The sequence below is a fragment of the Anser brachyrhynchus genome (genome assembly GCF_964034855.1).
Source record: "Anser brachyrhynchus genome assembly, chromosome: 1".
NCBI classification, from domain to species: domain Eukaryota; kingdom Metazoa; phylum Chordata; class Aves; order Anseriformes; family Anatidae; genus Anser; species Anser brachyrhynchus.
The window spans coordinates 134143125-134165933 of record NC_137694.1 but is presented as its reverse complement, the minus strand read 5'-3'; the positions used below and the strand labels follow the sequence as shown (position 1 = coordinate 134165933).

Below are 22809 nucleotides of genomic sequence, written 5' to 3'. Positions count from 1 at the left end.
AACAAACAAACAAAAAAACACACCTGCAAATAATTTGAAATATTTATATAATTTCCATGTTTCAAAGTAGTCACATTTGTTACATATTTGATACATCTCTAAGTACGTTTAAACATTTTTCTTGGTTAACTGTAAATCTAGTTTATAGAAAACAACTTTCAGAACCACTTACGCCACTCAAAATCAGTTTTACTTGATACCTATATTTGTTTGCAAGAAATGCTTTTAATAGTACTTGCTGTTAAGAAGAATCCAGTAAAACCACTATTATTTAAACACTCTCAGTCAATTCCTTTTCTTAATTATTGTTTTAAAGCCATAGTTAATAAAGTAGAGGTTTGGCTTTCAATGACAATACAACTCCTTATTCTAGTTCCCACTTTTGCTGCTAAAAGTGGGCATGACCCTCCACATCCCCCATCATTGTTATCAAGTGGTAAATCACATGTGAGGGTAACACTCAACTCTAGTTCCTTTCCAGAGCTAGTTTCCAAATCCAAATCCCGCTGCAGCATGTGTTTAATGCATGTGCGTTGCACTCTATCCAAGCCACTTATATGCAAAATTAAGAGGAAATGTGTAAAAATAAGATCTCTTGGACTTTCTCATTTCATAATACTTGCATGCTTTTATCTCATGGCCATTCCAAATATTTAGAACTTTTTTCCCCCTTGTTTTAACTGGGAAAAGCCTGTGCTTGTTTATTTGCTTTTTTTCTGCTTTGTTAAAGTTCAGTCTAGTTTAACTCTGATCCTGTAAGCCAAGAAGATATGTAAGAGTTTCACATTTCTATTGATCTCTGTGAGGCTCCTTACCGACGCAGGGGACCACCCATAATAACAGTAAAAGTGTGGTCTGCTTAACCCCTGCTCAGAGATCGCTGTGGGAAAGTTGCCCTACCTAGGGTTCCTTTCTCTCCATCACTGTCTCTTTTCAAGCAGTCTGTAATTTTTAATTCTGCTGAGGTTTTAACTCCATTCGCAAGTTCAGAGTAGTTCAGGTTTCTTCAGCTCTTCAATATGTTCTTCCTGCTTTCCAGATAAAAACCATCTTGAGTGGGTTCATTATTAGGGGCTACCTGGGAAAGTGGACACTTTTAATCAAAACAGTCACCTTGGTTCTGGTGGTATCTTCAGGCCTCAGCCTTGGGAAAGAAGGGCCCTTAGTCCACGTGGCCTGTTGCTGTGGAAACTTCTTCAGCAGCCTCTTCTCAAAGTACAGCAAGAATGAAGGAAAGAGGAGAGAGGTGAGTTTGGCTCAAACCATCCTTTATTTCCCTTTCCAGATACTCAGTGTTTCAAAGGACTTATGCCTTGTAAATAAATATTTGCTTTGTAGGTGCTTTCAGCCGCGGCAGCCGCAGGAGTTTCTGTTGCCTTTGGGGCTCCAATTGGAGGTGTACTTTTTAGTCTGGAAGAGGTGAGACCTGGCAGTTCATTTGTTTCAGTAAATATATTTTCTTTTGATGTCTTTTTCTAAGAGTCCTCTTCATTTTTCAAATATTTATATGCTTATTTTTCTTCTAAAGCAAAAATAATCTTTGATTTCTAGTAATAAGAAATAGCCAGGTGTTTTAGCATAATTTGAGTAAAAGATGATCACTGGCTTCCTGAAAACAAATAAAATGATTCAATCGGGAAATGTATCACTGTGCTGAATTTTCTATGGCTTTCTGATAGCTGCTGCATGGGATGTGCTGCTGAGCACCTGTCTTACCCTCTCTAGCCAGCAACTTTGAATTTAGGTTCATTGATTTTTCACTGGTTGCTGCTCCATAACCAAAATCTCAAAATGCCTTTCTATTACCTTTGTGAACAAGTTCTGACTGTGGTAACAACTGGTATTCTCAGTACAGTCAGATGCAGAGTCACAGATTAAATGCTACAGCAGCCTACTGTGCACAGTGCTCAAGCAAATAATTAAATCCAATGTCCTCCATCACACTCAGTGAAGTGTTTACTGTCTCTGCTTGGTTTTAGGTCAGTTATTACTTTCCTCTGAAAACCCTCTGGAGGTCATTTTTTGCTGCTCTTGTGGCTGCCTTCACACTGAGGTCCATCAATCCTTTTGGAAACAGCCGACTGGTCCTTTTCTACGTGGAGTACCATACACCCTGGTACATGGCCGAGCTCTTCCCCTTCATTCTGCTCGGCGTCTTTGGTGGCCTCTGGGGGACCCTCTTTATCCGATGCAACATTGCCTGGTGCAGGAGACGAAAAACCACCAGGCTTGGGAAATACCCAGTCCTGGAGGTTATTGCGATAACGGCTATCACTGCCATCATTGCCTACCCCAACCCGTACACTCGGAGGAGCACCAGTGAGCTGATCTCGGAGCTCTTCAATGACTGTGGTGCCCTGGAGTCCTCGCAACTCTGTGACTACATCAATGACCCAAACATGACCCGGCCGGTGGATGACATTCCTGACAGACCTGCTGGCCCTGGAGTCTACACTGCCATGTGGCAGCTTGCCTTGGCTTTGGTGTTCAAAATTGTCATCACAATATTCACTTTTGGCATGAAGGTAAACAGGGGAGTGGTGCAGAGCCTGCCGTGGCACCACAGCTTTGCATGTAGCACTGAAGCCGTCTCTATCCCAAGGCACAGATGGGTTGTGTTCAGCAGCTATGGTCTGTCTGACGTGGCTTGGGTGCCTCTGACCTCGGCCATGCATGGGTCGTTTTGATGTCTGCTGGTCCTCTGGCCTGCCAGCACCTCGCTCTGCAGGTCCAGGTGGCAACAGAGGGACAAGCCTTGCTATTTTTCACCTTCTAGTTTTCTTTGGTTTTATTAAGTGAAAAAGGTATCTGGAAGGGCATTTAAATCCACGGCTGCCAATGAGCAAATTCAGTGTGATTCCCACTGCAGCTGTCTTTCAGCTCTCTCAGAGATACGGACTGTTTACATTGTTGTTTGTCTTGTTGGATTAATGTCTTAATGTGCCTCAAGGTAGCTATGTTCAGAGAAGTAATGGCTTTCAGTTTACTGATTTACACATTTAAAATCTCACAAGGATATAAAAGTAGCTGAAAGCTTCTATTTTTGAATCTTTTTAAGCACTTCAGCCTGGAAGAATGAGGGAGTGGGAGGACTGACAGATGTATGATTTGATTATTCTAGATTTGCAGCTTTTTCTTTCCGCTCATCCTCCTTCCCATAAACGGGTGATGAAAGATCCAAGAACAATTTATCCAAGCTTTCAATATATACAAAGCTGTTTGTGGCGAGTTTTATGTATCTGGTTGCTGGAGCCCATATAAAACACATATCTGTCTGTCTACAGCTCCCATGATCTGAGAATTTAGTTCTGGATCTGACTGCAGCAGATGATGTGAGGTTATTCTGAGTTATACACTATATGGTATGCCATATTCAAAGCTAAGGCATCTCATTTTTTTTTTTCTCTTAAAAACTGAGCTTGAACTGAAGATCCTTTAGAATGCCAGTTACCAGAAAAATAAGAGGAAATTGCTGGAAGTTTGCTTTTCTGTCATGTTTTCTCCATTTGGGACATCCCTGATGACAACTACTAAATTGTGTTCAGATCAATCAGGATGACTGATTGAGTTCTGCTGATTTCTTGAGCAGAGAGAATGAGTGGGAGTTTAAGAGCACTTGGATGTTACAGGTGTAATATTCTTGGAGGAGGGTTTGGAACAAGATGCCCTTCACTGCAGAACGTGATTTGTGCTGCAGCTGGCAGGCAGTTGTTACTATGCTCGTTCATTAGCTAAAACTTCTGAGTTTGGGTCTTCATTTGACATATGGTTCTTTATTTGACATATGGTTCTTTATTTGATATATTTAAAATTCCTTAGAAGCAACTGACAGTTTCAACTATTCTGAAAAAGAACAGACAAAATAGATTTACCCACCAAATTTAGAAGGCCCGATCTGATTGTATCAGCAAAATTAACAATATATTGTGGAGGAGCTTCTGCTGTTATCAGCACTAATGCTTTTGGGCCATGCCAAGGTTGTTAGTTTAGTTTTCTAGGAAGCTCAAGGTATATTTTTAGAATTCAGAAGATATATATAGCTTTTCTCTATAAAAATAACAAAAAGTCTATGCTTGCAAGTCCTTGCAATGTTTGTCTTCTCCGCTAGGAAATTTGTCTCCAGCTTGACATCTAAGAAAAAATTCACTTGGCTGAGGCAAAATGGCCTGCCTTCCTCTCCCCTCTCCCCTCTCCCCTCTCCCCTCTCCCCTCTCCCCTCTCCCCTCTCCCCTCTCCCCTCTCCCCTCTCCCCTCTCCCCTCTCCCCTCTCCCCTCTCCCCTCTCCCCTCTCCCCTCTCCCCTCTCCCCTCTCCCCTCTCCCCTCTCCCCTCTCCCCTCTCCCCTCTCCCCTCTCCCCTCTCCCCTCTCCCCTCTCCCCTCTCCCCTCTCCCCTCTCCCCTCTCCCCTTCCCCTTTCCCCTCTTTCCCCTCTTTCCCCTCTTTCCCCTCTTTCCCCTCTTTCCCCTCTCCCCTCTCCCCTCTCCCCTCTCCCCTCTCCCCTCTCCCCTCTCCCCTCTCCCCTCTCCCCTCTCCCCTCTCCCCTCTCCCCTTCCCCTTTCCCCTTTCCCCTCTTTCCCCTTTCCCCTTTCCCCTTTTTTCCCTTTTTCCCTTTCCCCTTTCCCCTTTCCTTTTTCGCCTTTCACCCTTTTTCCCACTCTCCCTCTCCCCTTTTCCCTTTCCCTTTTCCTTTTCCCTTTTTCCCTTTCCCCTTTCCCTTTTCCTTTTTCATTTGTCCTTTCTCTACCTCTTTCTCTACCTCTTTCTATTCCTCCTCCTCTTCTCCTTTTTTCTTCTTTTTCTTTCCTTTTTTTTTTTTTTTAATGATTTGTGACTTGTCTATGTAGCATACAAGAAGGTAATGATTCATAGAGCTTCCAGGATAATACATAGCAAACTGAGTTGAAGAAATATCTGCCTCTGAGCACTCAGCCACTTTTCTCTAAAATTTTATTCTGTGCGTGACATTTAATTTAAAATCTGGTTTGATTTAGCCTGAAGGAGTAGCAGCAAAGTTGTAAAGTACTTCATGTGAGAGGCATTGAATTCAAGATGTTATTTTCAGTCAAGCCTATTCTCAAGCCCATGACAGAGCCATCAGCAGCTCCTGATGAGGAAGCAATAAAGTCAAAAACAGGAACATCCTGGCTTTAAAAACAGACCATGATTCAGAAATACCATTTATTTATCAAATTCAGTGTGATACAGCAGGAAGGATTCAAAATGGCTATAAAAATACATTAAAATTACATAAAGCTGTTAATATACATGTAGTTGCACAAACTCAATCACTGCAGAAGCCTATGGGGAACATCACTGTAGGCTGCCAAAAAGCTACAGCCTTCTGATCTAGCTTTTAATAAGGAAAAAGTGTTCTCTTGTTTCCAATAATAAATAATTAATTGTTTGATCAATAATTTCATTACTGGTCATTTTTGTTGATGCACTCATGTGTCTATATTTTATTCAAGATCCCTTCAGGCCTCTTCATTCCCAGTATGGCTGTTGGAGCTATGGCTGGCAGGATGGTTGGGATTGGAGTAGAGCAGCTGGCATACCACCATCATGACTGGATCATCTTCAGGAACTGGTGCAGACCTGGGGCAGACTGGACTTTATGCTATGGTGGGAGCGGCAGCTTGCTTGGGTACAGTACCTGCTGATTACTGTGCATGTGTAACACGGGTATTTGGGCACCTACAAATTGGCTTAAGACAGCTTTATGTTTGTGTTAGGTTCTGCGCTGGCATGTAATGGATGTGATGGGGTAAAGCACAGGCAGCTTCCTCAAAGGGTCTCTCCAGTAGTCTACCAAGTGGTCAACACGAGCAGCTTGTAGTCACCAATGCCTGCTCCTTGTAATCTGAAAAAAAAAAAAAAACCACAAACAAACACACAAAAAAAACAAACCAAACAAAAAAAAACAAAAACAAACAAACACAAAAAAACATGCACAAAGAATGAAAGAATTAAAGTTAGGCTATTGATTTCAAATGAGGAGTGGTGTTTTTTTGTTTTGTTTGTTTTTCCTTAGGTATAATGAAATTCACAGTAGCTGGAGTAAAGCTACTTCTTGTTTAGATTGTGCTCTCTCTCTGGTGCAGGAAACAAATTCCCAGGTCTGGCTAAATCTTAACCAATACAGAGGTAAAAATTCGGTGTCTTATTACGGCTGTATGACACACACTGGTCAATTGGGCTGTCTTTTTGTTTTCATTTTGACCACAGGCCAATATTTGATTACATTTAATCACTGAGATTCATTGGATTTAAAAAGAATGACCTGCTAACTATTAATGCTAGATCATTGAATCATACCTCATGTATCAAATTTCTGGTCATAAATCTAACAAGAATATTGCAAGAATGCCATCTGAACACATTTTTACCTTATCATGCCTTTCCCCTTCTGTATGTGCATGTTTTACCTCCTTTTGTTGTCATCATTGATACAATCATTAGATGATAAAATAACAGTGGGGAGGTATAACATCTTTAATGTAATTGGGTAAAAAGATGCACTCAGAGAAGAGCTGGAAAAGTGTCAGTTTCAGAATTTCTTGTTAGCAAAGTATGGATCATTTGTGTGACCAGTTATGGAGGAGCTAAGGGCAGGATTTGCCTGTCTAAATTTACTGTCTGTAATGTAGACAGTAACACCTGAGCTGTGGTGATACCCATCACAGTGAATGCAGAAAAATGAGATACTCAGAAGTTCAGTCTCATCTGGCAATAGACATCTAAAACCAGGCAAATGAGCAGATGAATTTGTCCTTGAAGGATCTGGTTTGTCTCCAAAGACTTTAAAGGCAATCTGGATGACCACCGTGAATATGAACACATACAGCAATGTAGTGATGTAACAATAACTAGGTTTAATCTTCCTGTCGGAACGCAGAAAGTGCTTTATCTTATCCGTAAATGGTCTTAACGTTCATAAAAGAAACAACACACAAAATGTTTGCTGTGATACTCCTGTTGATTTGTTAGTCAACAGTCACGTCCTCTTTCAAAAGGTCCAAATCAAGGTGCAGAGGTTTTAATAGTACATTGAGACATACGGCAGCATGGTCACTGCTCGTTCTTAAGCCCAGTGTTCTGTCTCGCTTAGCGAAAGCCTGTAACAAGTAGAGGAAGTATTAAATGATCCTTACTGTGATATCTGCTCACAGCTTTTCAGACTCAGTCATTAAGGCATTCCTGAGATGAAAGCTATATCCGGATCATCATGTTAAATAATCAACAATTTAATTTTCCTGTATGTTGCTAGATTAAAAACATCTTTTAATGACCTGTTTGCTGATTTCTCGCATCTAAAATGGTGCCGTATTTTGAGGCCTAAAAATAGCAGATTTATTACTTTTACCTTTTGAACAGAGGCAAAGAAATGTTACCTAATAATTCAGTGATACATACACACTTGTCTGCAGTTATATGATTATTTTTATCCTTTAATGTAAACTGAAGGAGTAAGTATGCTTGTAAAATGAGGAAAAGGATTGAAAAATATAACTACAACCCTGTCTATAGCTGCATGCCTAGATGTAGCTTTAGACCAAGCTGTCTGGGTTCAAACTGGGTGTTGTACTAATACCAAAAGTTTGGGTTTAAGCAGTAATGTAGCTTGCAGTCAGTGGCCTAAACTATTCTTATGTAGAATTTTGTAGCCATGGCATACCTGAAGATAATGCTTAGTTTTCTCCTCAGTATGAATGCTACAGGTAACCCAGTGCAAAGGCCAGCTGTCAATGCTCCCTGTGCTGTACTCCTGCCTGTCCCAGCCATGGTACTTAGCTGATCCTTGGAGTTACTTTTAGGTTTAGTTTCCCAAGTATCCAGTATAGCTGAGGTTTTTTGCATGCTTGCTTGTTTGACAGCACACTCTTTTAGCATTCATTATTTGCTTTTCAGTGTTGGCATTTTTGGCTTGAGCAAGTTCACTCAACCTTTTTGACAAAAATTGCAGCACATGAAAAATCTCTTTCTTCAGTTAAATAAGTCCCCAGATACTTCACAAAGTATAAGGGCAAAGTACTCAGCATGAATAATCTTTTGGCTGTTAGAATGTAAGACACAAAAATAGGAATGAGTTGCTTAGCATGTACACTTAAAGAGCACTGAGGGGAATGTGACTGCTTTCCTTGTTGGCAGGTGGTGTTACCCGAATGACGGTCTCTCTGGTGGTGATTATGTTCGAGCTAACTGGAGGCCTGGAGTATATCGTACCTCTTATGGCTGCAGCTGTCACAAGCAAGTGGGTGGCAGACGCCTTTGGGAAAGAAGGGATCTATGAAGCTCACATTCATCTGAATGGTTACCCATTTCTGGATGTGAAGGATGAATTTACACACCGAACCCTGGCAACAGACGTCATGAGACCAAGGCGTGGCGAAGCTCCTCTCTCTGTTCTGACGCAGGACAGCATGACTGTGGAGGATGTTGAGACATTAATCAAGGAGACTGACTACAATGGCTTTCCAGTCGTGGTTTCAAAAGACTCGGAGAGACTTATTGGATTTGCACAGAGACGAGAGCTGATTCTTGCAATAAGTGAGTAGAGAGTATCAGTGTACATGTGAGTGTGACTTTGTTAGGGATTTTGATAGCATGGGATGTTAACAGTGTCGTTCACCTTGAAGAATGGGTAAATAAGAACCAAGCCAAATTTTCCACAAATCTGGCTTTTACTTGTTGCTAGGACACATAGCTGGAATCTCTTCTATTGCAACTGGTAGATTTCTGTAGCCTTGATATTTGTGAGATAATTTTGTTGTCACTCACAGCAGTACAATACAATCTGCTAGAGACAATAAAGATAAGCCCAACTCGTATGACCAGAAGTTTGCCAGAACCAGAACAAATGTCACTGCGGTGCTGCACTTCCTGTAGTCTCATGGGCTGCCAGTGGCAGCTGGGCCAGTTGTTAACCTTTGTCACCCTGTGACAAAGTGCATGTCCCTGTACTTCTTTCTGTTTCACTATCTCATTTTTTTCTCACGTGCAGGCCTTTTGTACTAGGGATGGAAGACTTTTCATTGGAGGATGCTGATGTGATTAAATCTCAATGCTTGGTAAAGGATGGTTGAGTTTTGTCAAGCATCCAGTGTAGAGCTAGCTGGTTAACTTACAGCGTGATCTAGATCCATAAGGATTTTGACCCATCAGATCCTTTCCTGTATGGTCTGATGGCTAGGTGGGGATTGCAAAGATGTATTATATGAAAGCAAGTGTTCCCAACTTCCTCATACCCAGAGACCCAGGTGTGCAGAGGTCTGCAAGCCTGGGAAATCAACTCCATGGTCTGCTCTCAATTCTGAGTCCTATGGTGCTGAAGGCCACCCAGGTGGCCTGACAGGCTGCTGGTGGGGCATGGTTGCCTTATACTTTGCAGAGGGGTGGACTAGGAATATCCTAATCTCCCTGAAATGGAATTATTCCTCTCTGTGTGAGCCTGTTTCATCCCTCTGCTTCAGGTACCTTTAAAAATCTGCTGTCTCGGATGGAGCTGAGGAAACTTCTATACTCTTCAGAAAAGAAAATCCATAAATAGAAACTTGGGTTTAGAAGCCTACTTTCCTGCTCACAAGGACTTCTCACAAAATGAGATTTGAAAGAATGGTGGTCTTTAAATGCGCATTTTTGGATACATGTGTATTTTTGTCTATCAGATGTAAAGAGATTCATTCCAAGTGATCAGCCCTAAAACTTATATTCATTTATTCAGGGGTGCTCAGCTGTTACTTGGCTTTTCTCTTCTCATCCAATAGCAGAAAGTCATCAGTGCTGGGATGCTATATGCAGAAGAGAGAAAGAGTTGACAGATCCCAATTTTCTCCCCATAATATGCAACAGAGAATTCTCTTCAGTAAGAAATGCATTTCTGATTTTTGCCCTTCTGTGGTGTAAGTTGCCGTTTCAATTACACAGAAAAGAGTCTATGAACTCGATTAATTTTGCATTTATTTATATAAGGAATTTCTCAAAACACAGGAAAGCAGAACAAACATTGCTGCCAGTTTCACAGCTCCTCTAATTACACAATTGCAACTTAATTTCCAAGGTGTATGGGAATCTAATGTTTTTTTTTGTTAAAAACACACTATCACTGGTTGCTCCTTCCTCCAAAAAGAAGGGAAAAAAAGTGTCTATGAAGTCATAATCCTCTGTGTACCAGTCTCAGTGTAAGAGAATTTTAAATACACCAAGATAAGGTCCAAGTCTGCTGCAATGCCCTCTTTAAACAACCAGTTTTGCCTAAGGGCTAATCTTCCTTCGGTAGTAACAAAAGGTGTACATCCAATCTAGGATAGTAAATATGTGCCTGTAGTTTCACCAAATGCATAAATGCTAAGCGTTTATGCCATTTATGAAATAATTCGTATTTTACCCTACTTTTGCTAATGATTTTCAAATGTCTTCTGCAATCCCCTGTGAGAAATGGAAAAACCTTAATTAAATGTTTTTGGCCTGCCCCGTGTCTGGCTTTTACAGTGTGTATGCCGTGTCAGGGCTGTAACACTTGCTGCCATCCTAACTTTATAGCCTTCTGCATCTCCCTTGCAGAAAGGTATGTCAGTGGGAAAATTGCATGGAGTGAAGGTGCAAAGCCCTCACTTTAAAAGCAGAAAGATCTGACACAGTCTGAAGTGAATCATAAGTTTGAGCAGCTGAATCTTTTGATTCAGGCCATAAATGGCAACATAAATTCAACATGGCTGAATAGGCTTGCTGGGAGATATGTGAAAATGCCCAGCTATGCACAATAACAAAGAAATTAATTAAGAATAAACTCGGTGAACATTTTAGATCAAAATGCTTTCCTGTTTGAAAACTGTTTCTCTGACATCCACATTTTCCAGAAGAAAAGGTACTGTGTCCTGACCTGATCTAATCAAGAGAATCTTTAATAGGATCAGAGGCAGAACTGAAATTTAAAACCAAAAATTTATCTTCATAGATAAGTTTTCCTAAGAGGCTTAGCTGTGAGGGACCTTTGGTAACCGTCTTTCTATCGTGCTGGGCATGACAGCTCCCTGATCTCAATCTGGGCCAACTCTGTGATAAATCAGTTAATCTTTCCGATACTTCATAATTTTAGGTGAGTATGGTTTGTGTCCTTCTGACTTAAAATCTAGATTTGGTGTCACTTTTCCAAGAGACATGGTATATGGTTCCAGTATAAGGCAGAGCAAAACACTGGTTTTGTACCAAGCTAGCAATTTTTTGATAGTTAATCTTTCACTAAAGGGTAAAGTTGCTTTGCATTTATTGCAGAAGTCACTGCTCTTGGGTAATAAATAATGGCAGAGTAGCTGGTGTGCTGTGAACTTCCACCTCAGCTTGCTTCACAGTTGTGTTCGTGGAGCCATACCCTAAGTCTCCCTGAACTATAAAATTACTTGCCAGGAGACAGACATCACATGCAGTAAAGCATCTTTTATTCTCCTGTTTGGGTTCTTATCTCCTGTTCAGCCTGACAGCATCCAGAGATACTGGAGTAATGTCTGCAGCCAGTATAGCCCATCTGCACAACCCTGTACCCAGAGAATGAGGTCTTTGGAAAAGCAGAGTCAGGCTCACAGCTGTATCTCTGCTTTCACTGCATTGTGCTCCGCAGAATATATCCTCAGTTTGAACCAGCTTTGGTACCTCTATGCGATGACACGTTGTGCCGTTATATACAATCATAGAATATTTCTGAGTATATGCTTTCAGCTAAGAAGCCTCAGCTTTGTCTTGCTTGATTAATTGTGCATCCACAGTGTGCAGGCCCAGGGAATTCACTGGAGAAATACTCCAATTCCCTCACATGACTGACTTCTTGAATGAAGGCAATAACTACTGAGTCCTGCATAAAATGCCTGCTCACACACAGCTCTCTGTCTTGTGATTTATCTCTGTGTCATTTCTTTCTTACTACTCGGAGCACTATGCATGCTCTAGAAATGTATCCAGTCCCTGTAAAGTAGATGGCAATGCCACTTCTGATTGCTCCAAAGCACCTTTGGGAGGACTGCGTCCTTCTGTTGGTCCTCGTTGAGCAGGCAGGCGAGCAGGTCAGGTGAACGTGGGTGGTCAGACTCACCCTCTGGGAATATGTGTCTACTTTTAAGACGACTCCTACTTTACAGTCTTACAGTGGGGAGTATTTGACTCTGTAAAGCTCTTTTTACATTTGGCTAGCTTCAGAGGCGTTGTACAGAAGGCAGAGTCCTGGGCACAAACCAGGTAGCCTGCATAATGTGCTTTTCCCAATGTGGAATTGAAAGAGCAGCACAGTTAACATAGGCTGTGAATTCCTGAATATGAGAGGCCATTTCACATTTGGGAGAATTAATTCACTCTGTAGCTATGACAGAAGTCTTCTGTATTGATTACTCTGTAGAGCCAGACATCGTCATCCACTCCTACTGTTGAGTTTTATCTGTTTTTCTTATCCACTGACTGCAAAAATCATCTGTTCTTCCGTTTTACCTTCTCTTAACTCCTCCATCCAGTGAGATTGCATACAAAGTCTACCATTTTTATGATGCCACTGAATTTGCTCAAAATTACTACATCATTCAAGTTTCTCTAGAGAGATGTTTGGCTTTGAAGAGTGAAGTCATGTCTTTGGCTAATCACTGTTGTCCAGGGTCATTGCTGCTTTGGGAACAGCAAAGTAGTAACTAAAGTGCTTGGGCCTGTTGCTTTGGGTGCAGCTTCAGGAAGGAAATACCTAGCTGTCAAGGGCTTTTATCAAAGGGTGGGACTTACCTTCAGTTTGATTAATGATACCTCTTATTGCAGATCGTATATCAAAGAGCTATGCAGGCATGTTCACACTTGAAATTGGATGTATGAATCAAAACAAGATGAGACAAAGTTAGCATCATTCCTATAAATTGCAATAGGGCTTGTAATATGTGGAGTGAGAAAGTTGAGAATCATAATATAGTGATATTAGGTTTGAGCCAGCACTGCTCTGGTTCCAGAAATATTACAAGACAATGATCATTAAAAGGAAAAAAGTGCAGCTGGAACATGTTGGAAACCATTACTGTCTACACATTACAAGTCACAGAAGCAAGTTTCTGCACTTTGATTGATGGAAATGAGCTCCAAGAATATATACATATGCTTTGAGTATGTCTGATTTGCTGTGCCTCTCAAGAACAGAAGCAGCCTATATTAATCAAAGATAACAATTCATACTTATTTCCAAGAATTTATACAAAAAAAAAGAAAAAGGAAAAAAAAAGAAAAGAAGACAGAATGAAACCCTCAGAGCCAAACAAAAGATATGCTTATTCTGGGGAAAGACAAGTGGCCTTTCATTTGGAAATCCATCTCAAATGTTGTTCACACCCTGTAGTGATGAATAGAAATGAGGTAAACACTACAGAGAAAATAAACCACTTCTATGCTAAGAATTCTTGTGGGGTCATACTTTAAAATAAAAGGCTTATACTGATCATGTAAACTCCAGATGTAGTGTACAGTTCATTTCATCGTTTGATCAAAGTATGAATGAAAGCTTTTGACCTTTTGAAAAGGTTCAAATACGTACTGTTGAGGAAAATGTATCAAACTCATTTACTGCTATATATTGTTCCTCCTTTTCCTATCTTCCGTTAAGTAGGAAGCTTATTTTTTCTGCCCTTTTAGAATCTCTCTATATAAACTCTATTTAAGAACTTAAGTGCAAAATTGCATCATTTTCCCTGCAACCCGGAGAGGTGTGCCAGTGTAAAATAACACCCACACTGCTCCCAGATTCCTGGAAAGTGATTTAGTCTTTTGCTACTTTTATGTTCACAAATAAATTTGCCATGCTCAGGTTTCCTCAGCCCCACTGAGAAATCTGGGAACAAATTGACTGCTCCAAAGTGACTGTTGACAGGCTGTTGACTCCTCTCCTTCAGGTATGCAATGGAAGTTTCTGTTGTGATTCTCACAATGGAGGAAACAACTTACAATCATTTGAATTTGACAGCGATTGGGTTACTGATGTTAGAGAATACCATGAGCCACGCTTTTATTCAGGAAAACATTATGCCAACCAAGTAAAAGTATGTATTTGTAAAAACATTGCAAAAATGTCGAGGAAACTATATCAGAAGGAAATTCATGTTTTCTCCAAGACCTCATCTCTTATGACCTCAGTAACTGTCTGACAAAAGGCTACTACTGCCTTTGCTTTCCAAAGGAGGACATAGTTTTTTCATTGTTATTATCAAGTCTGATTAACAGGCCCGACTCACTGTCTGCCTTGATCTTTCTTTATACAGAGAATGCAAGACAGCGTCAGGATGGGGTGGTGAGCAATTCCATTGTGTATTTCACTGAAGACCCCCCAGAACTGCCACCCAATAGTCCCCATCCACTGAAGTTGCGGCGTATTCTCAACCTGAGCCCTTTCACCGTCACTGACCACACACCAATGGAAACCGTGGTAGATATCTTCCGGAAACTTGGACTCCGACAGTGTCTTGTCACTCGCAGTGGGTGAGTAGATGCTGAGTCAAGCACGCTTCAAGAATCTTAGAAGATTTTTTTTGGAATTAACAAAAACACTGTTTGTGCATCTAAAGCCAGGTATAGATAGTAACTAATTAATCAGCACCTCTGAGACACTCAGATGAATATTTATATTCTATTTTATGGATGGAAAACTGAAGGGAAGTGTGCCCAGTCTCTCTTCAGGGCAGCAAAAGAAATCAGACTCACAAACAAAATGTTCCTACTGGGTGTCATGGTTCATGCTGTTCTCCCAAGTCCTTAGTGTATTTTCATGTAGATAAGATAAAGATAATTACAAAATAAACTGTTGTGACTCCTACTATATTTTCATTTTCAACAGAAGCAGATCTGGCAAGTAGTATTGTTTGCAAATGATGTGCCTGTTCCTAGACATCCAGCTAGATTAGATGCTTAAGAAGACTGTGATAAAGACATGAGTTGAGGAAAATTAATTCATTCTGCTTTTCTTTAATGGAAAGTGGAAAGGCATATAAACTGAAAGTCCACGAAAAAGTGTGGGCAAACATGACATTAGAAGAGTAAAAAGCCGCATTGTATGCAGTAGAAATAAATCTGATGGTTCCAATGAGATTTCCATTATTCTGGGAGTATTGCTTATCACAGGATCTTGTGGTAAGAAGGAACTTTACAACAGAACAGCAAAACCAGAGCCATCATTTTCAAATGTGGAAGACTAAAACTTAGTCTTCTGCAAAACCCCTTTTTGTTATTCAAATACATTGCATATAATCTGTTAGTATTGTTGGAATGTGCTCAGCATTAAAAAAAAAAAAAAAAGTACCATTTCTTGGGACAGAAATTTAGGTTCTGTTTTGAGGTGCTTCGTTTTGGAAATTTTCACCATGAGTTCTGGTACTTTCACTAAATGAAAGGTGGAATAACTCTAACAATGACATAATTTCAAAATTCAGTGCCTCACTGCCTTCAAGAAATATAAATAAAAGCCCTGGAACATTGAACGTTAAAATGTTTTTTACTCTTGTGCCTAGATGCCCTGTAGGTCTTACATTTTTTGATGGATACAATTCATTTAGCATCATATAAGTGCAAAATTATCACTCAAAGTTGAAGGAACTGTTATGTCAGAAAGCGAGAGTTTCAGAAAGCCCATGCTTTTGCTTAGTTCGTGTACTACTAAACCCCATGAATGCCCTACATCAGTTCACTGGTGTCTTGGTTTTGTGCTGCTGATCCTCTGCAGCCTGAGCCTAAGGAAATTCATTACTTTGTCATATGAAGTGTTGGTAATTGTAGCTCCTCGCTCAATCATGTTCTCAACAAAAGGAGATAACAACCCAAAATATTTCACTTAATGATCATGGCTGAGGTAGTAAACATAAATGAGGTGAGAATGCTTTTTATAAAACAGAATTTCTAGGAAATAGGATGGACAGTGTAAATGGAAGCACTAAAAAAATGTCCCTGTAGCTCAATAGGAAAAAAAAAAGGATGATATATGAGATGATTGTTGACCTTTCCTTTCCTTTTCTCCTCTAGGAGGCTGCTGGGTATCATAACTAAAAAGGATGTATTAAGACATATGGCTCAAATGGCAAACCAGGACCCTGAATCTATCATGTTTAACTAGTCTGGTAAAGGGCGAAGAAAGTAACCCCAAAGGAATCCCTTCTAGATTAACACAAAGGCTATGTTCAGTGTTTCATTTTGTTTAAAGAGAAAATGTAATGTGTATGAGGAATGGCCTAATATGTCTCCGACAGAGGGAGTGGATGCAGGATGGCACTTTTTTAATGAGGAAGGCAGTTTAGAAGCTCTGAGCAGCTGCAGACATCAAGCTGTGTTTCCTTAATGAGTTACCTAACAGCTCAATTGGTGCATTGGTGGGCGTAAGTGATGTGGTGCTGAGAGACAAAGAGCCAGGAGCACCAGTGGGATGCATAAACATTCACAGGAACTCAGGAGGCAGGTGTGAAGACTAGCAGACACCGTTTATGCATAAATTGTTAACAAAGATTTGTGTTCCAAACTAGAGAGCGTGTATGAGTAATGTCAGTTGTATTTGTTACTGAAATCATGGCTATTTGTTTGCTAGTGAATTATACCATTTTCATGAGGAAAAAAATGTCATTTTAAAATGAAAATTTTTGTCACCTTCATTTATTTTTTTAAACGTTAAGTGATTCGGGACTGAAATTAAAGGAGCAAGAGCACACTTAAATTCATTTTAAAATGTAGTGTCCCCTGCTCCCTGTTTTAGTCCTTTGAATTCTACAATTTATATATATACAATTTATAAATATACAGTTCAGCATTTCTGTCAATCAGCTTTTCTTTATTAATATTGAAATGTGACTTATTTCTAAGGATTTATTATTTCTCTATGCAATTTTGCATACAGGTACTGTAATATTTAGTATTACGTGGTTTGCTATGACAACAGGAAAAAGCATAAAAGCCCATGGAGGAATTTTCAAAGGCACAAAAGGGAGACTGGTATCCAGCTCTCATCAAAGCTAGTGACAAGAAATTGAATCCTTTGCCTGCCTCCCCTTATGTAAAGAAAAATAATTTTTCACAGGCTTATGAAATTCTGCATTCATTTCTGATTCTCCATTTAGTTCCTTTTCTTCGTTGCCTTTTCTTGGCACTTGTTTGCACCTGCCAAGAGATCGGTTAAGTTAATTTAGCAACCACAGACATTTATTCTGGTTAAGTTAATTTAGCAACCAGAGACATTTATTCTGTAGTAGATCTGCTCTTTACGCTTCTACCGCCAGTCATAGGACTGCAGAATTGCTCCCCACAACACTGTGGCAAAGATAAGGGATCAAAGCAACTGAGAATGCAAATGACAATAGCAAGGCTTTAATTATTGATCTATTTGCAGCAAGAACACATGATTTAACATCCCTCAGTAGGAACCTCTAAGCCACTCAGGTAAAAATGCTATGTTTTCTTAAACCTTGGTTCTGGTCCTGCAGAAGATAAACACAGTCAACATTGTCTGTGTCAAAATACTAGCACTTTAGTCAAGACTGCTGTCACTAATAGGTGACCAAATTCTACTCTCAGTAACACGTAATTCACGCTGCCCAGTGTTTGGTTTACAACTATCAACTTAAAGAGAAAGGCTGGATCCTAACTTAGGTTCCTCGAATCCCCAGCAGGAGGGCCTTCTGACCACCTGAGCGTCTGGACTATTCATTCAGGCATCTAAATCCTCTACTGTTTTTGCTCAAATATATATAGATACCAGTAGCTCAAATCTATTGCATCCAAATGGTTTTCAGAGACAGAGATTAGGGAAGAAGAATATGCCAGATGAACCTTTCATTACTCCAGACAAAAGCCATACCGTGTTAAACCAACTTGTAGGCAGTGTGAATGATCATTGTGTCCCTGAACTGAGACAACTAGCCAGGTGCACCCTAAGTTAGATGCCCAAAGTTACAAATTCCTCCTCTTATCTCCAGTGACCCTGCTTCCTTCTGGCAGGTGTCCCACTGCATTCACAAAAACTATGGCCCCAATTGTTTAAGTAAAAGAAACGGAAGTAAAAGGATAATTTTAATCTGCTAAGTAGAGCATTTAACAATAGTGTTTGCAACAGACTGACATAAATATATGTAGCTCTGGCCAAAGCCCATAGATATTTCAGTGTATATTTTTGTTAAACATCTGCAGTAAAATGTATTATTAAAGGGATATTGTTAAAACTATGAAAACTATAGGACTGAGCAACCCTTTCATTCTGAAAATAGGAAATGCAACATAACATTGTTGTTTCTTTTGTTTTGTCTTTGAAGCAGTCATCAACCAAACTCATAAAAAAGCAACTGACTCAACCACCAAGCTCATGAAAATTGGATTCCCTCATTTGAAGAGAGATGCCATCTTAAAAAATCAGTGAATTTCCAAAACTAAGCCCAAATGGGGTTTAGTACAAATGTCAGGTTCTAACCAAAATTATGAGAATCTAAATTTGCTAACTTTTGAGGGCACTCTTGTTCTGAAATTGAAACTGAAGGACCATGTTTTACTTTTCATTCTTATAGCCCTTAATGTTAGTATATGTTTGATAAACACTTTCTCCATCTCCCCTTATGTTTATATTGGAAGCAAGTGTGCAGACTCTCCCACCTGAACACATCTAAATACCTCTTTTGCTCAGAAGTCAATAGAAATAAGTTAGAAAGTCCATTTAATTGAAATCAAACCCCGTGCTTCATATATGTCAGGGAAAAGGAGAGGTCTTAATGCCTTCTCTGTTGGCCAAGGAAATTTCAGTCCATGCCACACTAGAATTTAGTCCATGGCAGAGCTAACTCTGAAGAGCATTCAGAGCATGTGTTTGCTAACAGAAACCAGGATAATACATCCATGCTGAAAAAAAAAAGTCATTTCCTGAGGAAAAAGATCTTGAGTCAGCTAACTGAGATTAAACTCGTTGTGAATACAAACTCATCTGGGTATTGACTAGGGTTATGGTTCAGTCCATGGTTATGCACAGGCATAAACTTGTGTGGCAAATTCCCCTTCATACCCAGAGGCCTGATCCACTAAAACCAACAGCCAGCCCTGTGATATCTTGTTGGCTCCTCTTATTAGGCTGCATATGAGAAGGACTCAGGGACATTCAAGGACGTAAGAACAGGGTCCATAAGACCAGCATGGTGGTGGTTTGTAGGAAGAAACAGCAGAAGAAATTGAGACTTTAACTTTGGGACTACCACCCAAGCAGAAGGCCGGTAAATGAGGGTCCAGCTCTTTTTTACCAAACATGTTCCTCTTTAGATAGCATCATTTAAATATTTAAGGATCAGAGAAAAAGATTTGAATGTGTAACTGAGAACATGGGTACAGACTGCTGCTCCTAGTTACAAAGTCTGTTCAAAATACATTAAACCCCCTTAGAGCAGGGACTGACATCTAGCTCTGCAGAAATGGCATAGGAATAGCTGACTTCAGCTGCTTGGTCTTATCATGGCTGAGTTAATGCTAGAATGACAAGGAAGGCTTAGAAACAGGACAGACTTTGCTAATTAGAAAACTTCCAGAGATGGTAGTTGGCTGTAAGTCCTTCTGTTGAACTTCCTCCATGCTGCAATTTTCATTGCTCTTAAGAGTTCGAGTGGCTGCATGGGGAACACTTTGTATAAATTAATATCATGCTTTTTGCAAAAAATGCAGTTATAATGTAATAATTCCCCATAACAAGCCCATTATTAGTTACCATTTTCCATCTGTATTCCCAAATGTGTCTCAGAAGTCAGTGAATAGACTCTAAAAGGCATAAATCATGGCCTTAAGTATTGGAATCTGTATAACTCAAAATAGAGTCACATAGCCTGATGAATCTGAGTTACATATGTGCTTTGGTATACAGTGCTCAGTTTATGCAACCTCACATTCATGTAGTTGGATTTAAATCCTCACATTCAAGCAGTTGGACTTTGATGTCACATTAAACAAGAGAACAAAACCTTTGAATGATGCAAGTTCAGTATTGTACCTTTGTTTTGCATGAACTGTGTTCAGTTACATTCAGCTTCTGATGTATACTTGAAGCAATTTGTACCAGAAAGTTTATTATTAAAACAGAGAACATGGATGGGATTAGCCAGATCCTTTGGCTGTCACAGTGACACTAATTATTAATTCTTATGCTTTGAAGAAGCAGAAAAAGAATGTTTAAGAATTACAGAATACCCATTGATTCCGTGTTGGAATGACACTACTGATAAGAATATTGTTTTGCTTTTTTGTTTGTTTGTTTGTTTTAATTGTAGAAAACAGTATATATGTTGCACCTTATCAAAAACAATGTTTGGACTCTATTTTTTAAATAAAACTGACTTACTGTACTGGAAACATTGCTCGAACATATTACTAATTGGAGTATTGTATCATAATGTCTCTGTATGATTTTGATGTTTCCTTTTCCCACCTATAAGAATAATTCAAGCTGGATGAATGGTTTAGGATATCTAACTCAGCTTTGGGTTACCTCGTATGAAGTTAGAAGTTAGTATAGTCCGTGCAATAGACTTCAAAGAATCAACCTTGACAGCTGGCTGTTTCATTTTTGGAAGGAAATGATTTTCACTTCAGCATCACAAATCCTTTCTTTAGAAATCTAAAGAGAGAAGAAAAAAAGATTTATCCTATCAGGCTCTTCTGTTTACAATCATCATGAAATTTGCTTAAAGTTAGATGTCACAAAGCCGTTACGATTTCAGATTTTGTATATATTTTTTCATTTTTACCTTAGTTTAGAGCTAGGCCCAAAGATTGAAAATGGCAGGTTCAATTGTGCTCATTTACTTGGATGAAACATCCCTTAAATGACAGAACGTTTGTGTAGTAGCAAAAAATGAGATTCATCCTGATTAATGTACTAACAAGCAAATAGAAAGGCACTATGGCATTATGCAAATAAGACATTAATCAATGGTTTATCCAAAAGAAGCATTACAGATTTAAAGGCATGCTCCAGGGAACAAATTTGATAAGACTGATATGTCAGCATTATCCTAATTTAAGTTAAATTACTCACTTCAGAAGCTGGTGCTGGAGTCCCAGGGCCTCCAGCTTGCTCCGTGGATTGCTGTAGCTCTAACATGGCCCAATGCACACATGAAGAAGCCAGGAGGCATCAGGCTTGCAGCAGCTCAAATAAGCAGTAATTGTGCCTGTAGTTTGTAGTTGGTCACCAGAGACTGAGCCTTAGACCTACCTGTCATCACTTGTGATGGCAGAGCCAGGAAATGGAAGAGAAAATGTTGAGAGGAATCCAGTGCTGCCCTGTCACAGCTGTGCACCACACATCCTGGCCTAGGTGCTCGTTTCTGCTAAACCAAATGGCCTGTTGCTATCCACGTGCCTTTCTGCTCCTTTCTGCCCCCTCCTTATTTATTTGCTACAAGCAATATTATTCCCTGCATTGTCCTGCTCCTCTGCTCCAGCTCCAAATGCAATCTTACTTCCACTGTGGTAGCTTAGCCCACCACCAAGCACCATCTTACAGGCTGCATCCCACACAAGAAAGGTGCACCTGTGGTAGGTGGGCTTTTCTCATGGCATTCAGGATTCTGTATTGCTCCCTGCTGGAGGACATGGAAAACCTGGTGTGACTTGCAGTGGTATTCTGCACTGAGTTTTCTGATTGTTGGTTTGCTATCTTAACACATTACCAAAAAGATGGCCTTTTCAGAAAAATAGTTGCTATATTTGCACAGATCAATGTATATACATTCACCATCTCAACCAGTGAGTAGCGAATCCAGCATGAAGGCAAGCAGGATCTGGGAAATGACAGTGGCAACTATATCCTGAAGCGCTTATGAGCTCGTAGAATTTGTCAGGAGCTGCTGACCTGGGGCTGCAGCATTTGGTCAACTCTGCATCTCTTCTTTCATCTTTCTTGCATTCTGAGCATAATTAATATGCTCACTTTGAGCGCATTATAAGCACAGCTTGAGCACAGTTAATGATTTCAACCCATGCTATCTTCAAAATTATCTTGTATAGTCAGGGTCAAAACAATCTGAGTATTCCTATGGATACAGTGGTTTCCCCAGCTTCTTCAGCTGTGTTTCATTTTGAAAAAGGATTTTGCAGCCTGAACAATCAGTGCACAGCTCCCTGTGGGGATCTGCAAAACCCCTGCGGTCCGTCTCCGGCTTGCACAGCTTTAGGAGCAATGTCTGAGCGGGCCAGCCTTCATTACGGAGCACATACTTTACAGATTAAGCAGCCTTTCTTAATCCACAAAGACTCAGTAAAGGGCACCGAAAACAACAACAGCAACAACAAAAACACAACAAACGTGCAAATTGCTTAGGAAGCTAGACAGTCAACTATTTTAACCACAGAAAGTTTTGTTCTCAAAGTTATGTCCACCGTGGTGTCTAGCTCTCAAGAGGACCATCCCCAGTGCAGTATTTGCTCACTAGTTTCATTACTAGGAAGGAGTAACATTTAAAGCTAAAATCATATGTATTTCTATGGAGTACAACCAATGTTATAGTTGTATCCTAAAAGATAACTTTTCCCCCCCTTTGTAGTAAGCTCTTTATTTTAACAGTTGTTAGTGAGGACTAGTGACTGTGCTGCACACAGTTCGACAACAAATGCTTCTGGGCTGGCGCATCAAATACTGAGCATTTCTCCTTTGATAAATGTAGTAGATAGGAGTGCCTGGAATAATCGTGCCATGGGAAAGGACCATTTTAAATAATTGAAGTGACATGACTAGAGAAAAACATAACTCTAAAGTTTGCCACCAGGTAACATGGAAAGGTATTTCTGTATTAGGAAGCCCTAAGGT

At 40.0% G+C, this 22809-nt stretch overlaps 1 protein-coding gene and 1 long non-coding RNA gene across 2 annotated transcripts in view; one reads left to right on the top strand and one right to left on the bottom strand.

The window, feature by feature from the left end:
- The window catches only part of CLCN4 (chloride voltage-gated channel 4), a 44520-nt gene extending 24167 nt beyond the window's left edge, over positions 1 to 20353 (top strand). Inside the window, 8 exon segments of the mRNA XM_080551848.1 lie at positions 1040 to 1246; positions 1339 to 1419; positions 1980 to 2525; positions 5468 to 5604; positions 5606 to 5643; positions 8148 to 8546; positions 14267 to 14483; positions 16017 to 20353. Of these exon segments, the coding sequence (XP_080407974.1) occupies positions 1040 to 1246; positions 1339 to 1419; positions 1980 to 2525; positions 5468 to 5604; positions 5606 to 5643; positions 8148 to 8546; positions 14267 to 14483; positions 16017 to 16107 (1716 nt within the window). The 3' untranslated portion in view covers positions 16108 to 20353.
- Positions 17004 to 21895, bottom strand: LOC308176296. Its single transcript, XR_013938212.1, has 3 exons — positions 21037 to 21895; positions 20543 to 20616; positions 17004 to 17138 (listed from the first exon to the last, which is right to left on the bottom strand). It is a non-coding gene; the product is annotated as an uncharacterized lncRNA (long non-coding RNA).
- Positions 21896 to 22809: the final 914 nt, after the last annotated feature.